Below are 25367 nucleotides of genomic sequence, written 5' to 3' on the forward strand. Positions count from 1 at the left end.
CGGTCAACATACGTGTGTGTGTGTGTGTGTGTGTGTGTGTGTGTGTGTGTGTGTGTGTGTGTGTGTATGGTTTGAAACAGACTTGTTTTTCTGTTAAACTGTGCTAAAATTAGTAATTGCCATGTAAAGGGGTAACTTGAGTGTTTGAAAAAGCCCTCAAGAGCATTCAGCAGGCACATAATAAATGCTAGCTTTCACCATCATGGCTGCCATCATCCCCTTCAGTCTATGGGCAAGCACAACTCCTAATGAGCACAGGACAAGACCGTGAAATCTAGCTTTCCACATCATCTGACTATCATTAAGAGGGTCCTGGCAAGGGAAAGAGGAGCAAAGCATGTGTGCAAAACATACATGCAGGAAAACGCTCATGTTCTCATAGCAGACAGATGAGTCATCAAAGACAAAAGAAGTTACAACAGAGAGAAACAAATACAAAAACAAACAAAAACAAAAACCTTCCAATACAAATACATCTAAGTTTCAACTTGTCAAGCAAAAGCAGACAGCTACTTGTGACATTCTCAGTTCACATGGGATGCTCATTGGCACAGCACAAAGCCTACCTCCTCCCCCAGGCTTGCTGGGTCCTCCTGGTGATAGTGGGCCATTGCCAAAGCTGGTAAGGCTCTCTCTTCTTCCTGAAGGTCTGATGTTTCCATAGTAACGGTTGACCAAAATTTGCCGGAGTGCCTCACCCTAATTCAAATAGGATAATGAAATCAGGTTTTACATTTAAAGCATAATTGAATGCTTAGTGCTTAAATTAAAAAGAAAAAAACCACACACACATGCACAGGGGATTCAGGTATATTCAACTCAGTGGGAAAAAAAAGATTAATAAAAAGCATTTAAGAAACCTTGACGTTAACTTCTCACATTTTCTCAGGGAACATAACAAGTTTTATTTTTATTTTGAAGAGCTGGTGGCTATCTACACTATTAAATTCTGAAGTACCCTCTCACACCATGATAAAGACAGACACTATTAAATTCTGAAGGGCAACTCACAGAAACAAAAAAACAAATGAAAGGCCCTTTGGGTTAAGCTGATAAAATTTGGGCAGACTGCAAATGTTACAGGTCAGCAGTATATATATATGTTAGTTAAGGCACAGAGTTTATTCCCGAGGATGTGAAGAAGGGAACAGTATTGAGGCAGTGTCTAGCAGAAGGGTGGCTTTAAACTTACTCTGTAGCCAAAGGTTATCTTGAATTCTGGGTCTGTCTACTTCCCAAGTGCTGGGGTTAAAGCTGTGTGACATGATACCTGGCCCAAGAAGATAAGAAGACCTTACGGAAAGAGAGTAAGCTGATGGCAGTTGACAGTAAGTCTTTCTCACAAAGATGGTGGATGGAGACACATGGTAAGGACCAAAGGATGATACAGAAAATGGGCAGTGGATCCAAACCTGTTGGTTGTAACCCCTTTGGGGGTTGAATGACCCTTTCACAGGGATCATTTAAGACCACTGGAAAACACAGATGCTTACATTATGATTCATAATCGTAACAGTAGCAACATGACAGTTATGAAGCGGCAATGAAAATAGTTTTATGGTTGGGGGTCACCACAGCATGAGGAACTGTACTAAGAGGTCACATTAGAAAGACTTGAGAAATGCTGGGTAAGTGCAAGCTTTCAAATATGCTGGTCAAAAATAAGCAATATGGGTGAAATGACACCATGATTTGCTTAAAAATAACACAAGAGAAAGAGAAATAAGAGATGAGAGAGGTAAGACCGAGCGGGAGCTGCTAGTTGAAGCTGAGTTGTAGCTTCCCAAACTCTTCCTATTCTTTAATGCATATTTCAAGGTTTCCTTAATGAAAAGCTTAAAAAATATAATCATCAGAGTGGATGTGAAGACTCTTTCTTAGCACTCTCACAGAAGGAATCTTGTTCTGTGACAGTAGGATGCATGCAGCATCCAGGGGTGAGCTTTTTCTCAGCTCTCACACCTTCCCCCATCCCAATCCTAAGGGAGTCCTGGACCACCAAGTGTACATTTCCCAGGAGCAAAGTAGTAAGGCCTGGAGTTCCTCCAGGGCATCAAGAGAGAGGCATGAGGAGTCTAGCAGAGGGAGGTACCGAGAAGTAGCAGGTCTCTAAAATAGTCAAGAGTTCTGAGGAGACCTGGAACTGAAGCATGAGTCAGCAGAATTTAAAGTGATTTGTTAAGAAGTGCTGAGAATAGGTCTGGGACTGGGGGGGGAAGGGTTATGAAACAAGCTGGAGGGGGAACAGATGCGGGGGGGGGGGGGTGTCCTGAGAGAAGCAGGCAACCAGGGAAGAAAAGGGAAAAGACAGAAGCCAGGGTCCTGCCAACTGGAAAAGCCTGTCAATCACCAGAGCTAAGGTGCCACATTTATCTCCTTGGTTAATTTATGCTAAAGCCCACAGGGAAAACATGGATGAAGGAAACCAATGAGAGGGCAAAGTGCTGAAGGCTTGGTGCTTATTTTTACATGAATGTGCAGGAAAGGGGAGGGGGAACTTCAAACCTCAATTTTCCCTTCTTCATTCCCCTCCCCCCCAAATGGGAGAGCATTTTCTCATTTCTCACCTGGGCCAACAGAAAGTCCATAATGCCAAGACCTTTTCCAGTAAGGAAGTCACTGGCAATGCTTAAAGAACTTTTAAAATGAAATGCTTGCTAGAGAGAGACAGTCCCAGTACAGAGCTGCTTTATGGTTCAGAAAATCTCATCTTGAGAAAAAGACGCAGCATGACAGTGGTTCCATCCCAAAGACTTGGACCAGCCAATCAGCATGCCCCAAAGTCACTGAGAAACTGGGGACTTCAAAGCTGACTTGGGGGGTGGGGGCAAATTTGCAAGACAGAGCTGAGAAGAAGGAAATGGGGAAGACAGATTACCTCTGAATTGAAATAAAGATTAAATATAATCCCCCTTTAAGAAGAGTCGGATGCAAGTGTGCTACTAGTTTGAGTGAGAACGGAGTCCGGGAGAAGGCAGAGCCTTAGCAAAGGCTCTGAAGCCTCCAACTGGATCCCCTCACAGCTGTGGAGAGACCTACAATCTGCCACCATGCTCTCAGCTCATCTATGTCACCATCAAGAAAAGAGTCAGGAAGACAGCTGAGTAGTCAAATCAAAGGACGAGGATGGGAGGCAGTCAGCAAATGTGCACAGCTTACCCTTTTCACAATTCTACTGTTGGACCAGGGGGACCCGGGCTTTCACCTCTCAGGGCTTGTTTCTTCCCGACTCTTGATTTTGGGGAGGGGGCAGCAACATTGGGGTCTGTTTGCCATCAATCAGGCAGGAGGTGAAGAAGGGAACATGTGGGCTCTGCACAGGAAGTTCGTGTTTATGCAGCCCAGATGCCCAAGTGAAACAGAGGGACTGCACATTTGCATTCTGCCTCTCCTCAGCTGAAAAACCCTAGCAGTTACCATAGCAACAGATGCATCAAATGGTACATTTCCCCCATAATATCATGAAATGTGCTCATTACTGGGGGAGGCTGTAGAACACATTCCACCCACAAATTTCCCTCATTTTTATTATACGATTTGTGGTATATATTAATCTCAGCATCAGTGAGTGTGCGCACGTGTGTGCGCGAACACACAGAGAGAAATGTAAATATACAAAAAGAACAGAATGGATAGGAATTGTTTTCACTTATTCTTAAATAATATATAAGAGTTGCTTTGTTTTTCTGTATATAATAAAGACAGGATGGTGGATAAAAGGAGGGCAGCCGAGAAGCATGAATTAAGATTATTAAAAGTTATGCAAATCTCTAGTGTTCTTCTGAGCCTTTGTTTTAGTTTAGGAAAAGTTAGACTCTTCAGAGAAAAGTCTTCCTAATCATCTTGGTTGGAATTACTCAATAGCGATCGCTAAGCTGTTCGCCGTGTTCCAGGCTGCAGCATCTGACTGCAAAGGAGAAAACACATTTCCCCAGTACCGTCACTTCAGCTCTGGCACCCAGCTGTACAAGTTTTTCTCTTTCCTCCCTTTCGTCCTTGCATCTAGAGCATGAACACAAGTTCCGGATACTTGTCCTCAGGTCAGAAAATCTACACATGGTAAGAAGTACCCAGGACTGAGAAGTTTTGTTTGCAGTGACGTGTCATGTTAAAAGAAGGACAACGGGGGCTCATCAGTCCTGAGCTCCCATCCAGCTGATCTGCGGGCGAGCTAGCAGTGGCTAATGAGCTGAGTGGAAATATAGCTGTGTGCTGAGCAAGGTATCCAAGAGCCAATGCGTTGCTCGCAAAACAGATGGAGATGATCTTTTGGGTTCCCAGGTTCCAACCACTGAAAGAGCTCATGCTTTAGGCAAGATCACCTCTTAGACTTTTAGTCTCTCACATCCTACAACAGCACCTGAATTAAAACAAACAAACAAACAAGAAAACAAAAGCCCCCTTCCTTTTAACTTGCTGTCTACAGAATCACTCAAGCAGGTCTAACTTGCAAGGTAACTACGATGTGAAACTCTCAGCCACATTATATACATGGCTCAGTGTTACAGTGCAAGGGGATAGAGACTAGTATCATTCCCACTGTACAGTGGAAGAAACCAAGGCAAAGAGACATAACTTACAAATTAGACAGCTAATACCTAGCAAAGGAGAGCTGTATCTGCTTCTAATACCAATGATTTGTTGTTGTTGTTGGATGCTGAGTCCCTTGAGAAGCTTAGGGCATGAAGGATGGCTGGGTACCTTTGCTGGCTACTTCTAAGATATAGGATAATTCTTCACTAGATGGCAAACAATGGGAAGGATATAATGTACTTCTAGTCACGAGCTGCAGGGGAACAGTCTGATTTAGGGGCATCGTGTTTTAAATTGGTCTAAATGCAAACTTCTTAGAGCTACTCCTTAGCTGGAGAAATCACAAATCTTACTTCTCTATCAAGCAGGAAAACAAAATCAGGGAGACAGAGGGGCAGGGTGGGGCAGGGCAGAGGTTGAGGATGAGAACAGGGCATAGGTGCCACACCCACTTATCTCAAAAATAAACCCTTCATGACACAAATGACCAGAACCCATGACAGTCTTTACAAAGACTGTTCATTTTCTAACCCAGTAACCTTTAGCAATATGTTAAACCTCTGAGGGTCAACTTTCCTAACCTGTGGCATGGGGCAAAGGCCTTGTCACTGGGACAGCATACACTTTGTTGAAGACTGACCCATGGGCAGATATATGTCTTACACAATACTGAATGATTTCTCAGAAAACAGAGATGCCCATCTATCTTCTAGAAATGGATAATGTAAAAAACTAATGCTGGCCAGCAATGTGCGTGTAATATTCTAGAAAATTCTTTGAGACCACACAAGCCAGCATTGTAAGAAAATATCAATGCTTTGTCCTAGACAGCATTCTTCTTCTAAGAATCTATGCAAACATAGATTTTTTTTTTTTGTTCGTTCTCAGAGGATGAAAAATTACAAACCCCTTTCTAATTTAGGGGAGCTTTACATGACTTTAGTGTTCAAAGACTTATTTATCTGTGCCCACCAAAGGCTGAGACGTATCATTAAATAACAGTAGCCAGCTATGAAGGCTGTGCACCTACTAAGAATCCGATGATGAGAATTTGTGTGTGTTTGTTGGGACACATGCTCGAACATGTAAACACACTGGCTGAGGGGAAAAGGAGGAAGTTAGCATTCTCACAGCTGGGCAGTGTAATCATGCTCAGCCGACTGTGGGCTTTTGTGGTTACAGTGCGCTGACTGTAAGAATCACTAATCACTATTGAAGCACAAAGCTCTCCCATCACCTATTTAGAAAAGCATCTCGCGGAAGGAGAGGGTCAAGTGCTCACTTGGTTATTGGTTGTACAGAGTTCTGTTTGGGTAAATAACAGAACTGTCAGGTAGCTTCACCCCTCTACAGGAGACTGAATCAACACCAACAGAAGCTGTCTTTAAATCACAGTTGTGAGGCTGGAGGGGGGGGGAGTTACAGTCATTAGCTCCCAACGAGAGAGACTTAAGGCTACGTACCCTTTTATGGTCTTCCAGTTGCCTCAGGGGTGGACTTGGTTCAAGCTCCTGCTAAGCATGCAGAAATTCCATTTTAAGTATGGCACTAAGGAAACACTACCATCTTCAGCATCAGTCACAAACAAAATACATTGTGAGCTCATATACAGTCAAGGTTACATAAAAGAATTATCTTGTTCTGTGGTTTCTCCCAAGGTATGCATACTTTAGATTCTGCTTAACGATCGTTCCAATCCTTCCTCCCACGGCACTGTTTCAAATGAGATTTGGGGCATTTTTTTTGGTAAAGCTTATGAAGTGTAATTCTATAAGATATACTTGGTTAACTATATTAACCCAAAAGGGGCTGTAAAGCAAGACTCAACTGGGCAGCTCCTCATGATTCATACATGCAGTACTGAACAGCATATGTGTAAGGACACTGAAACATACAGCATGGGTCAGATACATAAGTGAGGCCACAGCTCTCCCTAACCCACCAGAAGATGAGTGTTCTAATCAAAACTGCTAGTGAAGAGCTCTGATTAGACTAAGACAGGCTGATCACAGGAAAACCTCCACATTGCACCTCAGAGGCTCTAAGATTTGTGTTTGATTTTTCTCACATCGATAGACCTCTCTCTGAGAAAGCACCTTTCATTTCAGCTTGAACTCCTACAATTTATCTACAGTGTCTGACAGCAAACTTTCACGCCTGCCCTACCGGTTTCTCTGATTTTACTTGAATCAACTCTAGTCCTTCACTTAGCCAGTGTAGCTGGTGACTGTGAAGAACAGAGCAGAAACACTGCCTTGTGCAACTTTCTTAGTCGTTTCTGTGAAAACTATAGATTCTGGTCTAGATATTCAAAAGTGTATCATCTTTGCACAGGATCTGAAGTCAATTCTGTACAACAGCAGATTTTCTCATGTTCAGACCGGAAAGGGTTAAGAAGCCCTCCGATGGTGTATCCTGTCACCTGGAGCTTGCTTAGTCTGGCTCCATCTTTGAAAGACTTTCTACCCCAAAGCAGCAGCGATCAGTCCCCAGCCTGCTAGAGTCTTCCCTCCCCGCCCAACACCAGAATGGATGGCTCATCAAGACAATGCACACACTGGACTGGGACAACTCAGAAGCGCCCATATTTGCTATATTTGCAAATACAGGTGGGCAACACACCTCTGTGGAGTTCTCAGCTTCCGGTGCCTGTGGCAGCTAGTTGGGAGTAAAATGAAGCATGTTAGTCATGGCATTTGCATATTATAGACCACAGAGAAGTCTGCAGACCAACACTGAAGGACGGAACATGGAGAGAAAAATCACAGACAGGTGATTTCACTGAATCACCTGTTACATGGGGCGGGGCTGGGCGGTCGACGGGACATGGAATATGGAGGGAAAGATGACTGATAAAAGATACAGATTTAGAATCAGAAAATAAAATAATATCACTGTGATGATTATGATCTTTACCATCAACATGACTAGATCGCAGGTCACCCAGGAGATGTTCTGGGTGTCTGGGGGGGGGGGGCATTTCCAGGTTTCCTGAGAAGACCTGCCCTAGTTCTGAGTGGCACCATGCCATAAGCTGGGGTCTCAGACTGAGTGAACAGGGAAAAGGAAGAAGTCAGTTAAACACCAGTGTTCGTCTCCACTACGTTTGAACCGTGGTACAATGTGACCAGTTGCCTGGAGCATCTGCCATAGTTAGAACCAATCTCTTCTGAGCCATGGTGGGATATAAACTGTGAGCCCAGATAAACCTTTTCCACCTTAAGCTGCTTTAGCCAGGTGTTGTGTAACAGCAGTAAGAAAACAGAAAGGAAAACTCAGCAGGAGGGCAGAGCCACTTTATCGGTGTCTTTCTGGGCAATGAGAAGGGCAGTTGTAGGAACAGAACCTTAGATGGGCACAGCGATGGACCGAGGGGACAGACAGAAGCACTGCTCTGGTCTGGCCTGGCTCCTCACTGCCACTCCCCTGGGACCAATACCTCCTATGGATTTACACTTTCTCCTGTCTCTGCCTCTCCCTGTCCCATCCTGCCGTGGATGGCTTTGCCTGAAGCTTATAGAATGGCATATCCTCTTTTACAACCTCTGAGACAAGATGATTATCTGCATTTTGAGCATGATTGCTTTAGCCTTATGGTTCCCCCAGGGGTGCCACAGATAGGTTTCCTGGGATCATTCCTGCCATACCATGTAAACACCTTAAACTCTATTTAAAATTCCTACCCCATGGAGGAAGACAGACTCAAAGAATACACACATGTATTTTTTCCATCTTTCCTCCCCCTTCCCTCTCACTCCCCCATCCCCCGTGTGTGTGTGTGTGTGTGTGTGTGTGTGTGTGTGTGTGTGTGTGAATAAAAGAATAGCTCAGAAAGGGTGTGGCCAGAAAAGTCTCCTGATCCATAAAAGAGTGCCACGAGTCTGGCCAAAGGACATGTATGTGAACCAGGGAACCAATGTCAAATACACCTGTCAGATGCTATGTGGGGTGCTCTGGATCCAAGTCACGCTCCAGCAGCATGGCCAAGTGGTGCAAAGTACAGTCTGGAGCCAAGGAATGAAGCCAAGGCTCATGCTGTAACCATACGACCTTGGCCTCTGCTGTTGCTCTCCAACACTGTGTGCCTCTCCTTAAGCCAGAAGGTGGCTGTGCAGTGACAAGCCAGTCCTGGAGACAATCTGGGAGAGCTGGGGAGGGTGCGACTGCTTAAGTCATTGGATCACCACAGTGGACAAATACCCTCAATAAAAAGCTGTCATCATGTAATTTTTAAAATTGTCTTTCTTTTACTTCCCAGCATGTAAAATGCAGGAACAACGGGAGCCAACTGTTTTACCAGGTTAGGGAGGGGTGCGCGGTGGGCTGTTCAGTCAGGTCTAGGTAAAGCACCGGCCATATGGAATCCAATGCTACCTCTTCTGGGGAGAAAAAGTCAGTGCAAAGCACAGCAAGAAAAATAAAGTCAGAGCCGAGGTGTGTGCACTGTCAAAATGGTAAACACAATCCTTACAGTCAGTCTGCCTCCTGCTTTAAGCTAAAAACCAAAACAAAAGCAAAAACCAAACCAAACCAAACCAAAACAACAACAATAAAACCCTGTGTGAACAGTTTTGTTTTCTGCCCTGGGTACAAAATGGACACACAAGAACCAGAGGGAAGCATCTGCTTGTACATGCTAGGGAGGCCAGAGACAGAGGTGAAAGCACTGTTTTCTACCATTTGCACTGGCCGCACTCCCATGGGCATGTCCTTTAGGTGCATTCTGTATGATGACAAAAGGATTACAGGCAGGGATTTCCTGCAAGGACCCAAGCAGCCATCCTCTCTCAGTCCCTTGCCAAAACCAGAGCTCAGGGAAACGAAGACGACGGAACTGGTGTATCATTCTTTTGTTTGTTTGTTGTTTAATTCTCTACTCTGCCTCAGGTTTTGTTGCCCAGAGAAGCATCTTCAATTCTGCAGAGGCCATCAGACGTACAGTATTTATTTCTTAATGTGAGATCCGGGATTTTCCATGTTTCTACCATTGTACTTCGCAAGGTCTTTTCTCCCTAGATGACTACTAGATATTTTTAAAATAAAATATAAACCAATTAGCTATGTTTAGTTTCCCCCTGAAAGTCCCAGGAAGCTTTCTCAGACCCTGGAGGATGCTTTGAGGCCTCATGAATTAGTATTCAGAAGCACAAGCTTTTATTGGTGGATTACAAGGGAAAAGCCAGAGCACTGGCTGGTGTCATGTGACAAGTGCATCTGTGAGACCTTTCTGGTCACTAGAGAACCTCCTTGGGCTTTCACCTTCTCATGTGTTCATGGAGACTAGAGCATCACTGGGATTCCTTCCAGCTCAAGTACCAAATAATGAACGGTCTGTTGGCAGTAAACTTCATCTTTAAGAATCTAACAGCCAAGTTCTACCTAATTTTGGATGTGGCTGAGACCAGAGCAAACCAGAAATATAATTATGGACAACAAGCAACATCCTATACCTTCTTCATCTCCAACAGTACTTCCCTCCCTAGTGAATGAAGTCACAGTTCCTTGGGGAGAAGCTGCTTTTAAGGAAGGAAATTGCAATTCTGATAAGCATAAGAGCAAAGCATTCACGTCCCAAGAACTGTTATGTAAATATAAGATATGATATGAATATAAGAGTAGGATTTGATGAATTTAGTTTCTTAGCAGTTATTATTATTATTATTATTATTATTAAATTACTTTACTTGAATGGTGATGTTCCAGTGAACATTTCCAGGAATAACATTTTAAGATCTACATATTCTAGGTCACTTCTCCCTCATAGGACATGCTACCAATACCTCTAATCACTGATGGTCGGTGAGTGATTATTAACACACCGAGTTTTGAATTTGAAAACTGAGTATTGCCCAACACTGCTTCATCAGATTGATCCTTTGATTAAGTCTTCCCAGAACTTCCAAAGATGTTCAGCGAAACCTAACTTAATAGAAGCAAAGATTCAAACACGTAAGGAACATTTAAGAATAATTTAAACAGTAAGTCAAGTTTCTGCGCCCTCAGTGTCCTTGTTGGATGAGGCCAATAATCAAGGTATCATAACTGTGATGTCAATCAACAAATAGAAAATGCGCACGGAAGATGCTCATGTGCTTGCTTTATATATATGAGGTCTCTCATTTATATAATTTATATATATGAGGGATGCACATCTGTTGCTATGCTTGGAACTCCTCGAAGTAAAGATACCCATGCACATCCTGGGTTATTTCTGGTGTCTGCAATTCAACCTCCTACACCTGCCCATCTCTGTGGATTGCTCTCTGCATGCCGGTGAGGGCAGGGACAAGGTAAGGCAAGAGCCTGTGACTGGGCAGTGGAAAAGGAAGGTGGGCTGAGGATTTTAGGGACAAACACAGAGGTACAGAGAGAGAGAGGAGGGAAGGAAGATGAAGGAAGAGAAGGACGATCCCGATTCTGAGTGGCTTTAAATAGCCACAGGTAGCTATGAATATCTTATAAAAGATCGATAATTACAGGACCATTTGTCTTATCTAGATGGGCAGTTTATATCAATATCAACTGGCTCTGAGTTCATTGTGTGGACATTTTGTGGGTTGAGAATTTACTGATATAAATAGGACTGATAAAATAAAGCCTCTAGAGTTTTGATTTTACCAGGTTACGGGGATTTGTGACAGCTAATCACAGGGGGAGGATGGTAGGGAATGTGAGTGGGATCTGGAGCAAGAGAACAACCAGATGGGCAGTCGCTTCGTGGAGCTAGCCTTGGAGGCAGCGAGACAGAGTAGCCAGCGTTAGTGTGGGATGGTGCTTTTTAAATATTTCCTGCTACACATCTCTCTATCCAGTCCTTTTACATATGTCTACTATAGGACCAGCATTCAGGGGTGACCTGTGAATAGGCATTGCTTTCTACTGTCCTTAACAGGAATCCCTCTCTGGCCCCCGGGCATTCACCATTTCTCATTCAATATGATGTCCACATATGGGCCATCTTGGGAGAAGTTGAACACAAGTCAAGATATGTATGATGGATTGATACATCAGTACATCAAAAATAATTTATTATTTCTGGTCCCCTAAATTAGCACTCAGTTGCTTCTTAATCTGCTTATAACCTCAGGAGAAGGAAACAAAACTAGAGTGAATGGGCTTGCAAGCACATTAGCCAGAAACCATCTTTTATCAGCCTTTGAAACCCCTTCATTAAGAGAAAAGAAAGCTTTAAAGAAAACAGAACCAAAGATAGAAGGTTTTGTTTTTAGTTTTGTTTTTTTAGCATTTACAAGAACAATTTTAAATATTCACATCTACAAATACAATTCTTGTTTTTAACTGCATTTGCTTTTAGAAACATAGATAAGTTAAAAAATTAAATGGCTCCACCCATTTGATGCTTATCTTACAGAAAGGCTTCATCAGAACTCCCTAGCATGGTCCGTTATTTAAAAATGCAGTCTGGTTTGACACAATTACACAACTTCAGTCATCCTGGAATAATCTCAGAAACAATAACAGAGAGAGTCCAAAGATTTGACGAGGCCCTCCCTCAGCCCACTCCGCAGTGGCTTCTGTGTGCTCACAGCAGAGGTTGCTCTGTGGTTGCCCGTGTCTAACAGTAAACAGTCATGCTGCACTTATTGGCAATTACTGCTGAAGGTCGCACATCAGCAGCGAGCTTAAATTCCAGGAAAAAAAGAAAGACCTTATGTAACGGCTGCCTGAGTGCTGGCAGCTGCCCAACTCAGCAGTTCACAGCCATGCAAGAAAGTAGGACGCCTCCACCGGGGTCGGACACCATGAGCGCGCCCTCTGAAGGTGGAAGCTAACAATTCCTAAGCTTCTGTCTGCACTGCTCCCCCAGCCTTCCTACGTCCTGAATATTAGCCGTTTCTGTCTGTGTTGTCACTAGCTTGTGGCAGGAGCTGAAGGGGAGAGGAGTTAAGGGCACAATATATATATGATAAAATAAAATCAGGCTACAGCTACCCTGAGTGACAAGGACATCTGTCTTCTTTGCTTTTACTTTCTCAGTACAGGCAAGCAAAGCTGCAGTCGCTCGACATCACCAGAGTGACAGTAATTCAGTGAGGATGTCATCTTAAGTGAAGACAAACGGGCATGTCCGGGGGACTACACTGCACACCTTTAAAACCCACAACTTACCTTCAAGGACAAAAATGGGGAAACCTAGGAGGACCACCCCATCATCCACTACTGCTGCCTGAACCCCAAAGGTATGGAACTTCCTAGTTTAGAAAAGTAAGTCCTGCCTTGAGGCTCTCCATTGCATCCTTGCCTGACTCTGAAGTGACCACTTGACCCTCTGGCATAGTGAGAAATCCCCAGATGACATTTCCCCATAATTCCATGTAGATCTATCATGTCATGTAACAAGCTGGGATAACTTTTCCATTAATTTGTGTGGTCTTTAGCAGAGTCTCCAGCATAGGAGATACTATATGTTTTTTCTTTGGGGGGGTCACTTTGTATCCAGCCCTTAATATAGTACCCGGAACCTAACATTCTTACAGCAATAGAAATTACTATCTTTAACATCAGCTGATGTCCATTTATGGCCAGGAAGGGAGCTTTCTGTATCTTGATCTTTCTGTGTCTGCAGCTCCCTGGATACCAACACCCCATCTGTGGTCCCACAGGCTATTGACTGGGGCCCTCTTCTGATACCTGACTGGCCTTTACGGGGGAATGCATGCTCCCTAGCACACAAATGTAACCATCCATCAACCCTGACACAGTGCAGGTAGTTCCCTTTTCCTATCACCTCCTCCCCCCGCCACCACCCGGTTTGTTTCTCCTATCCTCGGTGAACAAGATCAAATGAGGGGTAAGGAGAGAGACTGCTTCTTTCTTGCCAAGAAGCAAACACAAAAACACAAACACCAATACCCTCCTGTTCCTGGTGTCAAAATTTTATTCTAGGAGGCAGCTGGGAAGGGCCTGTAGCTGCATGCTCTTTATGAGAGGTTTATACCTCAGCCCTTATTTTATCATTTTGCCTCAAGTCCTGATGTGTATGCCGGAAATCTTTTCCTTCTTCCTAAGTTGTTTGCAGCATCTATTTCCCGAGATACTCAACTGCCCTTATTCATTACCAAAAGGTAATGGCTGTTCTGCAATGAGAAAACTGAGGGACCAGACGTGCTTAGTATTTCCCCCACTACCACCACCACAATCATTCAGGACAGAAGCCTTCAGTGTTAGGAGTGAGGCCATCCCTACCCTGATCCTTTGCTGGCAGGAGCTCTCATTAAACTTCCGTAGAAGCTCAGCTGTGGACTATAGCTTCCACAAGCACACACTGGTAGAAGGCTGGGTGTGTGTGTGTGGGGGGGGGGGAATCACACCACAGGAGCTGAGCTAGTTTCTAGAATGGGCTGATAATAAAGGCCAATCAGTCATCTCTGAGAAGAGGGCCAGAGCCAATAGCCTGAGGGACCAGGGACAGGGTGTTGGTGTCCCAGGGTTCTGATGGTTGCCAGGGGTAACTACGCAGAGGGGAGCCACAGTTGCTTCCTCAGGGAATTTTCAAAGAATCTAAGCGCCTGCCAGAACATTCTTCTTTTATAAACAGACAGTATTCTATTTCCTAGAGTATAATTATAAACACACCTGCTCCAACTGTGGAATCTTTCCATAAGCAAGTAATAAACTCCCGGCCAGGAGAACCAAGCCGTATCCTGAGCAAGCAAACATATCCACTGATTTACTATGGTGCAAACGGTGTATTAATAATACTACACAGAGCACAGTGAGGGAGGGTTTTTGTTCCCTGACTTAATCTGTACCCAAGCAAATAGAAATTCAACCTCCATAGCCCAGGGGAAGAAGCTAAAGGGAGGCATTTATAACTCTAGGTAGAAACAAGAGTGTTCAAGGGTGTCAGCATACAAAGTTCAGTCCAGGACATTCTAGCATAGAAATAATTAAGAAACGGGAAAGCTACGTAGGAAATAAGGGAGGGTGACGGTGCTAAAAGCAATGAACAAAGCTGCAGGGTCCCTCCCCTTCCTCACCCATGTACCATCTGAGCAAGCACATTTGATTCAAGTATAGACCTGATTCATATAAGGACCAATGTGTTTATAAAATACTTCCTTTATGTTACCGTCAACAGTGAGCTTCAGGCATAAGTTAGTGACCAGCATTAACCAGAGATTCTGCTGAGATGGTGGAATGACTGAAACCTTATTACAGCTTAGAAACTCTATCTGGAGGATGGTGGGATATCCAAGGACAAATGATAAACACTCTGGAGAGAAATGCTAACACAAACAAGCACAGACCCTGCTCACACCTAGAAGGCACACTACATGAAGTCAGACGCTAGACGCAGAGACCAGAGGACACAGCACAAGGTTAACTGGAAGGGTATCATGGAAACACCACCGTGGGACAGTAAAAACAATAAACAACAAAATTAGGACCTCGGCATTTTCCAATTCATCAATGGAAATTTGCTGGAAAAGAAGAAAGGAGGGGAGAGAAAAAAGATTTGTTAGAAAGGGAAACACAAGACTCTAAATGTTAGAAAGTTGCAAGTATATGATTACGCTCAACCATGGCACTTTCAAGTGCTGATGGGCAGTGGCCATTTGAAGGAGTTTACGCACTGTGGACACTGCCACAGCTTGGAATGACATCTGCTCTGGAACGGAATACGCAGTATGTGCCAGGCTTTATTCACACGCTGAGCAACAAACCTCACCAGTCCATCATCCAAGCATCGAGACAGCCTTGTGCTTGCTTATAAACAAGGAAACTTGAACTGAGCAGGATTGGGAGTCAATTCCCCAAGCAATGCTTTTCAGAAGTGGTTAGGAAGGGACAGGATAAAAGACTAGAGTACTCTTAACTCATCTGACTTACTTATTGAGGGTTAGGAGCCCAAACCACAGTTAGGCTCAGTCTGATCTGGGATTAACTTCAGGAGGCAGAGGCTAACATGTCTCAAAAGCTGGAATCATGGATGACGAAGAGTCAACATTTGCCCTAGTTGGATTACTAACGCTGGTGCACTGGCATCAACTTGGTGGGAATTAAAAACAAAAACAAAATCACAAAAGGATTATCTCAGTTACACTGAGTCTCATCGGTTTAAGGACAGCTGACTGATTTGCAATTCAGTTACATTTCACTATGAAAAGTGCTAGCAGCTAGAAAGGCCCAAATTCCTCATCCAGAGTGGAGGAGCTTCAGTGCTTAACAGAATTGACAACTGTAAGAAATAAAACCCCTGGCATTGCCTGAGGTTGGCTCTCTCTAGAACTAAAGCGGGAATTATTCAGAATGGGAAGTGGATGGTTAAATACTGCCATATCCTTTTACATTAGTCCCTGGCCCCTGAATTTCTTCCAAAGCTTTTTGACCAATAACATAAACCTAGGTCAGCTTAATAAAATCTGACCTGAGAGAGGCCAGTGCTTGAGATAACTGTGCCATGTTTCCCCCTGTGAGATTCAGAGCAATCTTTACGATTCTTAGTTACAAGGGTATTCTTTTTTTTTTTTCTCAGCCATGGGCAAGTTTTAATATAGATGGAAAGCAAACTGTAATGGGCATTTCATATGCAGAGTTGTTACAGTTCTGAAGTTTGATCTCTTTGAGGATACAGAATTCAAAGATATGGGAAGCTTCATATCAAAACATACTTCAACATCACTTTAGCAATCATTTTTCATGCATTCTTTATTTTTATGTTTAGTACCTGGTTCTTTGCATCCAGGGACAAAACAGGTTAAGATTTTTTTTTTTTAATTCCCTGAGGGCTTGTTAAGGTCTGGAGAGGATTTGAGTGTATTCTCACAGTTCACACATGGTGACGCTAAACCTCACTGGTGACATGTCCTTGTATGGAACTAAACCTGGGTATTTGGATTGGTTTGCCTTAATTTTGTTTGTTTGTTTGTTTGGGTTTGGCTGTGGCGGAGACAGGATGTCATTCAGTAGCGCCCCCCCCCCCTTGGCTTGGAGGGCTCTACAGAGCCCAAGCCAACCTCAAGCTCTAGGCAGCTTTCCTCCCTCAGATTCTGGGGTTATAGAGGGTAAAGGGTTTTAGTTACAAGCTGTGCCCTGAATCAGTTCTCAGGAAAGCTAGCTATAAGGGCAAGGCAGATCCCTCAATCCTCCCTTGGCTTTCTCTTTCAGAATGTGATTTCTCGTTCCTTCAACTACTCAACATTAGACCATAACCAGAGAACAAATGAATGGGGCTACCCAATCTTAGAGCTCCAGGCTCCCAAAATATGTTAGGTAGGTAGTAGGAATTGTGTCTGTTAAGCCAACATTCTAACATAGAGCTACTTCATTTTTATAACATAGCCCCTCTCAGGCATTTTATTATAGTAACATCAATGTAACACAACAATTGTGGCTCATCCACTACCTACCTTTGACACTTCCTGGACAGGTACATTTTGTGGACAGTGAGCTAAACACTCACTAATCACTATTCTGATATCTGTTCAAACCCACAGGTCTCTGATGGTCCTGGAGCAACCAGAATTTAAAAACTTACTTGCTACCTAATGGAGACTTCTTTCAACTGGGCGGCGAATCTGAATTGAGCTGAACCCTAGATATTCTGCAACATTTAATGCTCCTGTCTTTTATGTAGTAATCATATACCATAATGGAAACAATGTTAAGGACTATATAGGTAAAGCTCAAAGCACATAAGTGTAGTTAATCTGCATACTTATGTGTTGGTGAAAGTCTGGGTATCTGGAGTCAGACTATAGGTTTAGGTTCATGGGGCCTTGTTCTTAGCTGTATAATTCTAGACAAAATTATGAACTTTTCTATATATTCATCTTTAGTCTAAAAATAACAATGATGATATTTATCTCTGGGACTGACCGGAGAAGATAGGAGACTGTAAGAGTGTAGTAAATGTTGTATCTGGGATTCAGAAGTATCTCATCTTTAGAGAGATGCTGGTATATTTGAATCTATTTGGTGATATGGGTAATTCTTTTCAATGGTCTTTTCTCCCCTTTACCAAAATAGATCCACATGACAACACCAACACTTTTAGAGTAAAGTAATCAGTTGTTTCAAATTTCTTTCTTATCTGTGACCTTGATAAAGTCCTGAAGCTGAGTGAAAAGGCAGCAATGAGCAAAGGTACACAAAGCCTCTTCACCCCCAGGCAAAGGATACACAATGGCCCAAGCTGAAAGACTCAGATGAGAGAGGCAGGAAGTGGTGTGTACCAGCATGTACAAAACTGGGGTTCTAGCCTTGACCCCACAGAGTTTCCATGTGATCCTGGGCAGATACTTCATCCCAACCCAGGTGCTTCTGCTCAAGAGAGGGTTAATGAGGTGAAGCCTGAGGCCTCTTCTAGGTCTGATTCTGTGGCTATGAAGATTTAAGAAGGGGCAGGGAAGGAGGACAGTGGCAAATACCCTCAGGAAGGTGGTAGTCAAGACAACATCCCACACAAGGGGCAACCAGCAGGAGAAGTGAGATGAAAGCCTGGAGAGTCCTCAGCACAGGGCCAGGGACAACTTTGAAAAACCCAAGCCAACTGGTTTCCTTAAAAAGAGAAGACTGGTACTTTGGCTGTGAGTTTTTCTTTTCTTGGAAATATTGGCCTGCCTATGTGTCCTGCTTCTTCAGTACAGCAAGAACAGGTAGCAACCTGTTTAAATATCATTAAAGGATCTTAGTGAGACAAAGTCATTAACCAGACAGGGAAGCAGAAACACTTTCAGGCTCTCTGCTTGTTTCAAAGATCCATTAGTATAAATGGGTAGGTAGCATTTTCAAATAGCCAAAGCACCAGGGCCAGAAGTCTCAAGGAAGTATTGCAGGTTCCTAGAGCATCTTCTTTGGTTTGGTGGTCTTCCACATTCTAGCTTACAATACTCCCATTTTTCTGATGTGGAGATGACAGTTGCAAGCAGTCCGGAAAGAGACACCAGCCTCTGGGCTTGGGTGTGGCTGGCTGGTTTCTTCACCAGCTACAAAGGCAAGTGAACTGAGACCCAAGAAACTCTTCTAACCTCTGGGCATTACCTGATATCTATCAGTCTTTCTCTGCCCACTCCACCCTGAAGCTGCCCTTGGTGTCTCTCTTCCCATCCTTTCCCCTTTCTTTCAATTAACACCTGTCCAGGTGCCCATTTGTGTATCTATAGGGCAGGTCATCTCACAGTTTCTCACCTGCACTAAGGCGCTTTGCATTTAATATGTATATTTAAAGTTTCTTCTGCATAGCAGGTTACGCCCACAAAATTCTTATTTAGTGAATTCACCTTTAAATTTATGTACTATAGATTTAGGATGAAATTTATATATGCTTTTGTTTGTTGGGTTAGTTTGAGGCAGGATTTCACGTAATCCAGGCTTGTCTTGGAACCTCCTATTTAGTGCCAGGATTACAGGCATGCTCCAAGATGCACGTGTGTCTAGTGTCATACAGCTCCGGGTGTCAAACCCTGCTCTGTGCATGCCATCTTACCAACAGGGTATAGCCTCAGCTGAAGTGATAGTTAAGCCTAGTGATCTGGAGACAGCAGATGGCTTAACACACTAACACCTACACTTCTGTGTGTTCCCTCTCTCTCCTTTTTCTTTTGTTCCTTTGAGATATGTTTTCTCTGTGCAGCACTGGCTGTCCTAGAACTCACTCTGTAGACCAGGCTGGCCTCAAACTCAAGAGATCTGCCTGCCTGTGCCTTTCGAGGGCCGAGATTCAAGTCATAAGCCACCACTCCCTCTTGTTTTCTTTTTCTTATCCACGGAGCTTCATTTGTTAGGTAAGCTACTAGTGAGAGACTCTGTAAAGGCTGAAGGGTGAGATTTCAGCAGTCTGTTATATACTTAACATAATCTGGTTATCATCCTCTATTCTGACAGGGAAAGATGTGGTTTAATTACCAAGACTTCTGCCCAGAGCCAACCAGTGAGTTACTGGGTATTCCGAAAAAACAATGAGACCAGGAACCGTTGGTAAAAGCAGCTAGCAGTTAGAGGATGTTCTTAACTACCCAGTGAAGGGTGGCGGCATTGAGACTTGTGCTTAAGATTCCGTGCTGGAGAAGAGAATAAGTACCAGGACTGCTGTTGTCCTACTGTGCTCCATGTGGGACACATGCCAAACGCCTGCCTTCTCCACCTATCAAGAAGTACCAGGTCACAGGAATTGTCCATTTCACAATCTCAATCAGAAGTGGTGACATGCTTGCTTGTCTTACTTCCAGTTAGAACTAGAGGGAGTTTCTTGAGGTGCTGGAAGGATTGTGAAATACCCATCAGAAAGAGGTAAGTTGGCCCACAGGTGTGCTGAGTTGGAACGCAGATTCACAGATCTGGACTGATATACAAGACGCTATGCCTCACTGAGAAGTTCACCAGGAAGGATCTTAGAACTACTTCCTTGACATTAGGCTATGTGGTGAGCTGTCTATGGGAGACAACTAATAATATTTACATTTGATGTGCAGGGAGACAGTCAGTCATATGATTCAGCTCCCATTCCAGACAGGAGAAATAGCTTAAAAAAAAATTAATAAACTATCAGTCAGTAACTAAGGGGTTTCGAAGCACTCTCAAGCCTTAAATCTAATATACAGCATAATTGGAACATAAATATAAGATGCAATACCTTTTCTCCATAGCCTCTATCTTTGGTCATCATTTCCCTCAGGGTCTGTAAGACTTTAATGCACAGTTTCTCTTCATTCTCCTCTAGCAGCTGCTTGGTATGTTTTATTAGCCTGAATAAGAGAAAACAGGGCGACATCGTGAAACCATCCTCCAGCTAAAGACGTGTCACAAGAAACCTGGTCTAACTAGTCAGCTAAAGAATAAACAATGCGAAAGGATTCTTTCTTTAAATACACTTCAGGACTTGAGAGCCCGTCAGCAGCCACGTCTCACATACGACACCTGCTGGTTGGGAACACATTAACAGGCTGACAAGGAAGGAGCTGGACACACACAATGGGAGATTATACCAAGTGGAGAAAGCAGACAGAGCCCTACTCATAAGTGTGGCTATTTCTCCACTGAGGATTGCTGCTAAAATATGCCAGTAAGATATTCTTAAAAACCCCATGAAGATGATGGTTGAGGAAATACACTTTCTGTATCCACAGTCTCTTCTTCAGAGGAGCTTCTTGGGCAGAACCCACCTTCAAGCTAGACAATCAACTCAGCTCAGCGAAAAATCAAATGGATGTGTGTGTGTGTGTGTGTGTGTGTGTGTGTGTGTGTGTGTGTGTTTTCTTGGTCAAAAGACTGATTTTACAGCCCACATAGCACTAGAGGGTCATGACATTTTTTGTTTGTTTGTACCACACATGGTGTTTGCTTCCAACTTGTTGAGTGCAGAAGAAAGCTGAACAGGCATGCAATTCAAGCCGAGGGGGCGTTGTCAGTAAATGGGATCTAATAGACAAGTTCGCTTTGGGATGGTCAGAACAGGGCCCTACTATCTGATCTGAGCCCACAAAGTTAAAAACTGGCCAACAGTTCCTCCTTTAGGAACAGGGGCTTGGCCTGGTCATCAGGGGTTTCTGGCTACTGAGCACCCCAGAAGGTAGGCTGCTTACTTGCAGATGAAACCTCCACTTTCACATTTCCTCCTGGCGTCCGTGTTCTCAGGGAAAAGCAGTTCTGGTCTGTGTAGAACATCCACGAGCACAGACAGCTCGGCCTGAACCAGGGGCCTGAGTCGGTCCTCCAGGGCAGACACGATATCCTGGAATGAAAGTGCACTTTGGTCAGCAGCTCAGGAGGAAGCCAGCTGCAGTAGAGTGGGATGCTATCTATCTCTGCCTAAGCATGTGGTACAGGCTAGGCCCTGTTAGTGTAGCTTTAGTATTGTCTCCCGCTAGTCTCAGTTATTAGATACTGTCCAGTGGTTACTGGAAGCATTGCCTCCCAATCCAGAAAACAAAGGACAAACAAATCAACTTGTTCTCTACCTCTTCGTCTGAGACAGATTATGCGGTCACCGGCCATTCTGCATATTCATAAGCACAACAGACAAAAACAAGTTTAATGGTGTCAAAAGATGTCCGCAGTATGAGCTTAGAGCAGTCAAGCAATAGTATGGATTCCATGACGCGGTTTCAAGGACAATATCCGTAACTAGAAAGTGCATACCAAATCCCACTACCACATCGCCACTGGTTTTCTCTGGGTGGTGGGACTACAGGGGATTGTAATGTCCCGCTACACAGTTGCTAGTGCTGTCTGAGTCTTAACAATGAGCACAGTTTACAGAATAGTCATATAAACATGAGAACACAAATGAATGAACATGCTGTATCAACATGCTAAAATACATGTACCCTGATAGCATGATGGTCTTCAAATGCAAAACACACAGCTGTAGGAAAGGAAAACAGAGAGAAGTTGAAAGAGCCACCAATCCAACACAACAAACACCATTTAAAGGCAAGTGATAGGAAACAGATAAGGCGTCATCATCAAAAGATGCTGCAGCCTGTCCTGAGGCTTGTCATCTGTCCTAAAGCTTGCTGACTCAGAGGCCACCTAGCAGCACGCTAAGGCTGGAGAACACACAGTGGGATTTGGATGGAAAGAAAAACCTCATTTTAATTTTTTTTTAAAAACCTCTTGGGGGGTATTAAGAAAAGGAACCGAAAGATCTGATGTATAGAAACTAAATAAGGATAGTCTTGGCTTATGTTCAAGAGACTGTATATAATGATAACAGGACAATAATGCTTAGGACACATAGAGATGCAGAATTAGGTGATTTCCTCTAGTGGGGGAAGGGGTGCCCAACAAGATCATAAGAAGCAGATGTAAACTTCCTACTTCATATGACTTTCATGCAGTGACGAAGGGCTTACTATCCTCAGAGTGTGCCTCTGGGGACCACTCTTCTTTCTCTTCACTCCTTTCTGGTCCTGTCTCCAACACAACTGAAAACATTTATTCCAGGTGGAAATAATTCTTTTAACATTTATTAATGCACTGCATGAAGTCACGCATCTTTTGAGAAATCTGAATTTTTTTTTTAATTGAAACTTGTTTGCATTGTATTTTCAAATGTATAACATTCAGAATTCAGAGAGCGACAGTGGAAGCAACAGCAACTGAGAGAGAGGGAGAAGGGGGAGGGAGGGGGAGGGAGGAAGGGAGAGAGATAAAGATGGCAAAGCAATGAGTTGGGGAAGGCACCAGTGTGGAGAGAGGATTTAGATGAGGATTATTACAGAGGTGGTTAGTGGCCACGAGACTCTCCTCACTACAGCTTCTCTGCACAGTAATACATAACTGCAAAATCTTTGTAGCAGTCTGACCTACCTAAGCCTTTTGCTCCATTTCATAGGATACCTAGTAAGTCTAAGGAGGCAAGATGCTGCTATGTTTGCAGATAACTGTTTGTGGAGCAGCCATGCTATCCCTCACCCCTTCCAAAGCACAGAAGGTTGGGAAGCCCTGCTGCAGTCACACAGTTAACGTTTGCTTAAGAATGCCTTCCATCCTAGAAAAGACCCCAGTCCTCTGCTGGCCACCTAACTGCAAGGGTTGTGTAGCATGGACTTCATTAGCCGCAAGGGCTGCAGTCACACACCACATCTGTTCTGTACAATAAATCGTCTTTACACAGGATGCATCCCACTCTGGTTTTTAGACAGGCATCCCTTGTCCCCTATCCTAACCCCAGTCCAGATTAGCTTTCCTGATACCGCTTCAGGTTTATATGTGTAATTAGCTGATCAATGGCTTTGTCTCTTCCAAGATGTAAGGCTCTATCAAAGGGAGAGAAAGGGGCTTTTCTCACTACATATTACCAGTGCCCAGGGCTAGTAAATGAATCAGTAAATTTATTTGTCTTTATATAACTCAGGGAGCCCCACAGTGACTCAGTTACTTTTCCTAATGATAGTGATTTTTATAATCACAGCAGTAACCTTAGGCACTGTTTGAGAAGCCCTTGAGTGCTCACTCTCCGATATGTCAGGCACTGTTCAAGGGCTTGTGTTTTCCTGTGACAGCCATTATTCTAGTTCACACACTGTTGCTGCACACTCCTGACGTCCTTCCCACTGAAGGGTGGCTTGAATTTCCTTCCTAAGAAATTGAATGCACCGCTGAGGCTGCATTGACCACTAGGGGGCAGCAGACTTGAAGTCCAGTGACATCTTTAAAGCCAGGGTAATAAAGATGAAACTGCTTTCAAGTGGTCCCTACAAGTGTTTACAGACTCAGCTGTCACAGTGCGAGGAGGCCTACGTCACACAGGGACATACTGTGTAGATTTCATCATTATAGCCATCGGTCTGCATCAACTGTCTAATGTATGAGTGGGTCCCCTTCCCGGAGCTTTTACCAAATGACTTGGTCTCCCTGGCCTAACAAACCTCTTCTGTGTCACTGAGCTTGTGTGTGTTTTGTGGCTTCAGAAAACACGCTTGTGATAGTCAGATTCAAGCTCACGTCTTTCAGGCTCAGACTTTACCTGTAACCTCTCGATGATATTCCGGTAGTCTCTGGAAGCTGCCAGTACAGAGTCTCTCCGGGCAGCGTTGCGAGCTGATAAACGCCAGTTCATGGCTGTTTTCTGCACGATGTTGTGGGACTTCAGGAAGAGGTTGTTGACTTGGCTGTCCAGGTCAACAGGAATGGCTATAGCCCGGCTCTTGGCTGCAAAACAGAATGGCGACTCATGAGCCTACAACATTTAGGAGGCAGGATAGAGCCCTCATCGCCCACGAGGCAGATTTTCCTATGCCTATAATGAGCAAGCATGTATGGTCTGGTGAGAGAGAGAGGAAACTCAGCTTTTAACCACAAAGGTAAACCCGGGGGCCACATACCCACAGACACTGGAACAGCTCCAAACGTTAATGCTTGGGGAAGACACGGTAACAGCTCAATGCCTGTTTGCTTTTTAAGTGAATGGCTTCTTACAAATGCCCGTGTGTTTGCACATGTTAATAAGTATCCAGACAAACAACTTACTTGGCCAAAAAATTGTTTTCCTAAAAATTACCAATTTTGTTGTTCTACATGACAGCCGACAGGAAACGAACTTCTGCTGCCCAAGACACAAAACAGCATCTGCATTGGAGGCTCTTCTTTCCCTCCCTAGCGAAGGACAACTCCATGATCCCCATGAGGAAACCGCACTGAAATCCAGCACAGGGGCACTTGACGATACTTGGCCAGTACTTGTTTGCAAAGGCTGTTGAGGCCATGAGTAACAAGAAAAAATAGAAAATCCGCCCCGGACAAGATTGGGCACATGACAGTTAATTGAGTGTGTGACGGGAGTGGAGGTGTGCCCAGTGCAGAAGAAGGGCATTCTTGGGGACATTATGACATCTAAGTCAGGCCTATAGTTTAGCTGGTGGTGATGTGCCAGAGCCATTCTCTAGCTTTTGACAACGTGCAGCAGTCATGGAGATGCTGACAGAGAACAGGGGGACCGGCTGACAGGAGGAACAGGAACCCTGCTGCATCTGCCTCATACCTTTCCTGTGAATCTGAAAGTATTATTAGAATGAGCTAAGGAAGCTAGGATGAGCACTTCCTGTTTCTGTGTGGGGAATCGTCCCCACACCAAAGGAACCATTTCTCCCTTCACTGCGGCTTCAGATACTGTAAACAAAGGGGGTGAGTGCTCTCTACTGTCTGCATGTAACCCGGAAAAGAGCTGGAGCATTCTGAAGACAGCATGCTCTAGAGAACATCCAGTTTTATCTTCACGGACTACATAAGGCGCAGGGAAAGAATCAATAGCCCGCCAATAATTTCCTAACAGTTTACTCTATTAAGTGGGAAACCCTGGGAGAAAAGAATACTATAAAAAAGTAGGGCACATGGTTCACACTCATCTGTTAGAAAGTCTGTACCCC

General features: G+C 44.0%; 1 protein-coding gene across 14 annotated transcripts in view; it reads right to left on the reverse strand.

The window, feature by feature from the left end:
* ITPR1 (inositol 1,4,5-trisphosphate receptor type 1) overlaps positions 1-25367 on the reverse strand; it is a 313259-nt gene that overhangs the window by 108333 nt on the left and 179559 nt on the right. For 8 of the 14 annotated variants that reach the window (XM_080913793.1, XM_080913799.1, XM_080913791.1 and 5 more), the window contains 5 exons: positions 23969-24153; positions 21081-21229; positions 20132-20243; positions 5997-6047; positions 567-699 (listed from right to left, as the gene is read on the reverse strand). In XM_080913793.1, the coding sequence (XP_080769919.1) occupies positions 567-699; positions 5997-6047; positions 20132-20243; positions 21081-21229; positions 23969-24153 (630 nt within the window). Of the gene's footprint in view, positions 1-566; positions 700-5996; positions 6048-7155; positions 7192-20131; positions 20244-21080; positions 21230-23968; positions 24154-25367 lie in introns of all 14 variants that reach the window. The other 6 variants (XM_080913792.1, XM_080913790.1, XM_080913800.1 and 3 more) reach the window with 3 other exon arrangements.

The sequence above is a fragment of the Micromys minutus genome (genome assembly GCF_963924665.1).
Source record: "Micromys minutus genome assembly, chromosome: 3".
NCBI classification, from domain to species: Eukaryota; Metazoa; Chordata; class Mammalia; order Rodentia; family Muridae; genus Micromys; species Micromys minutus.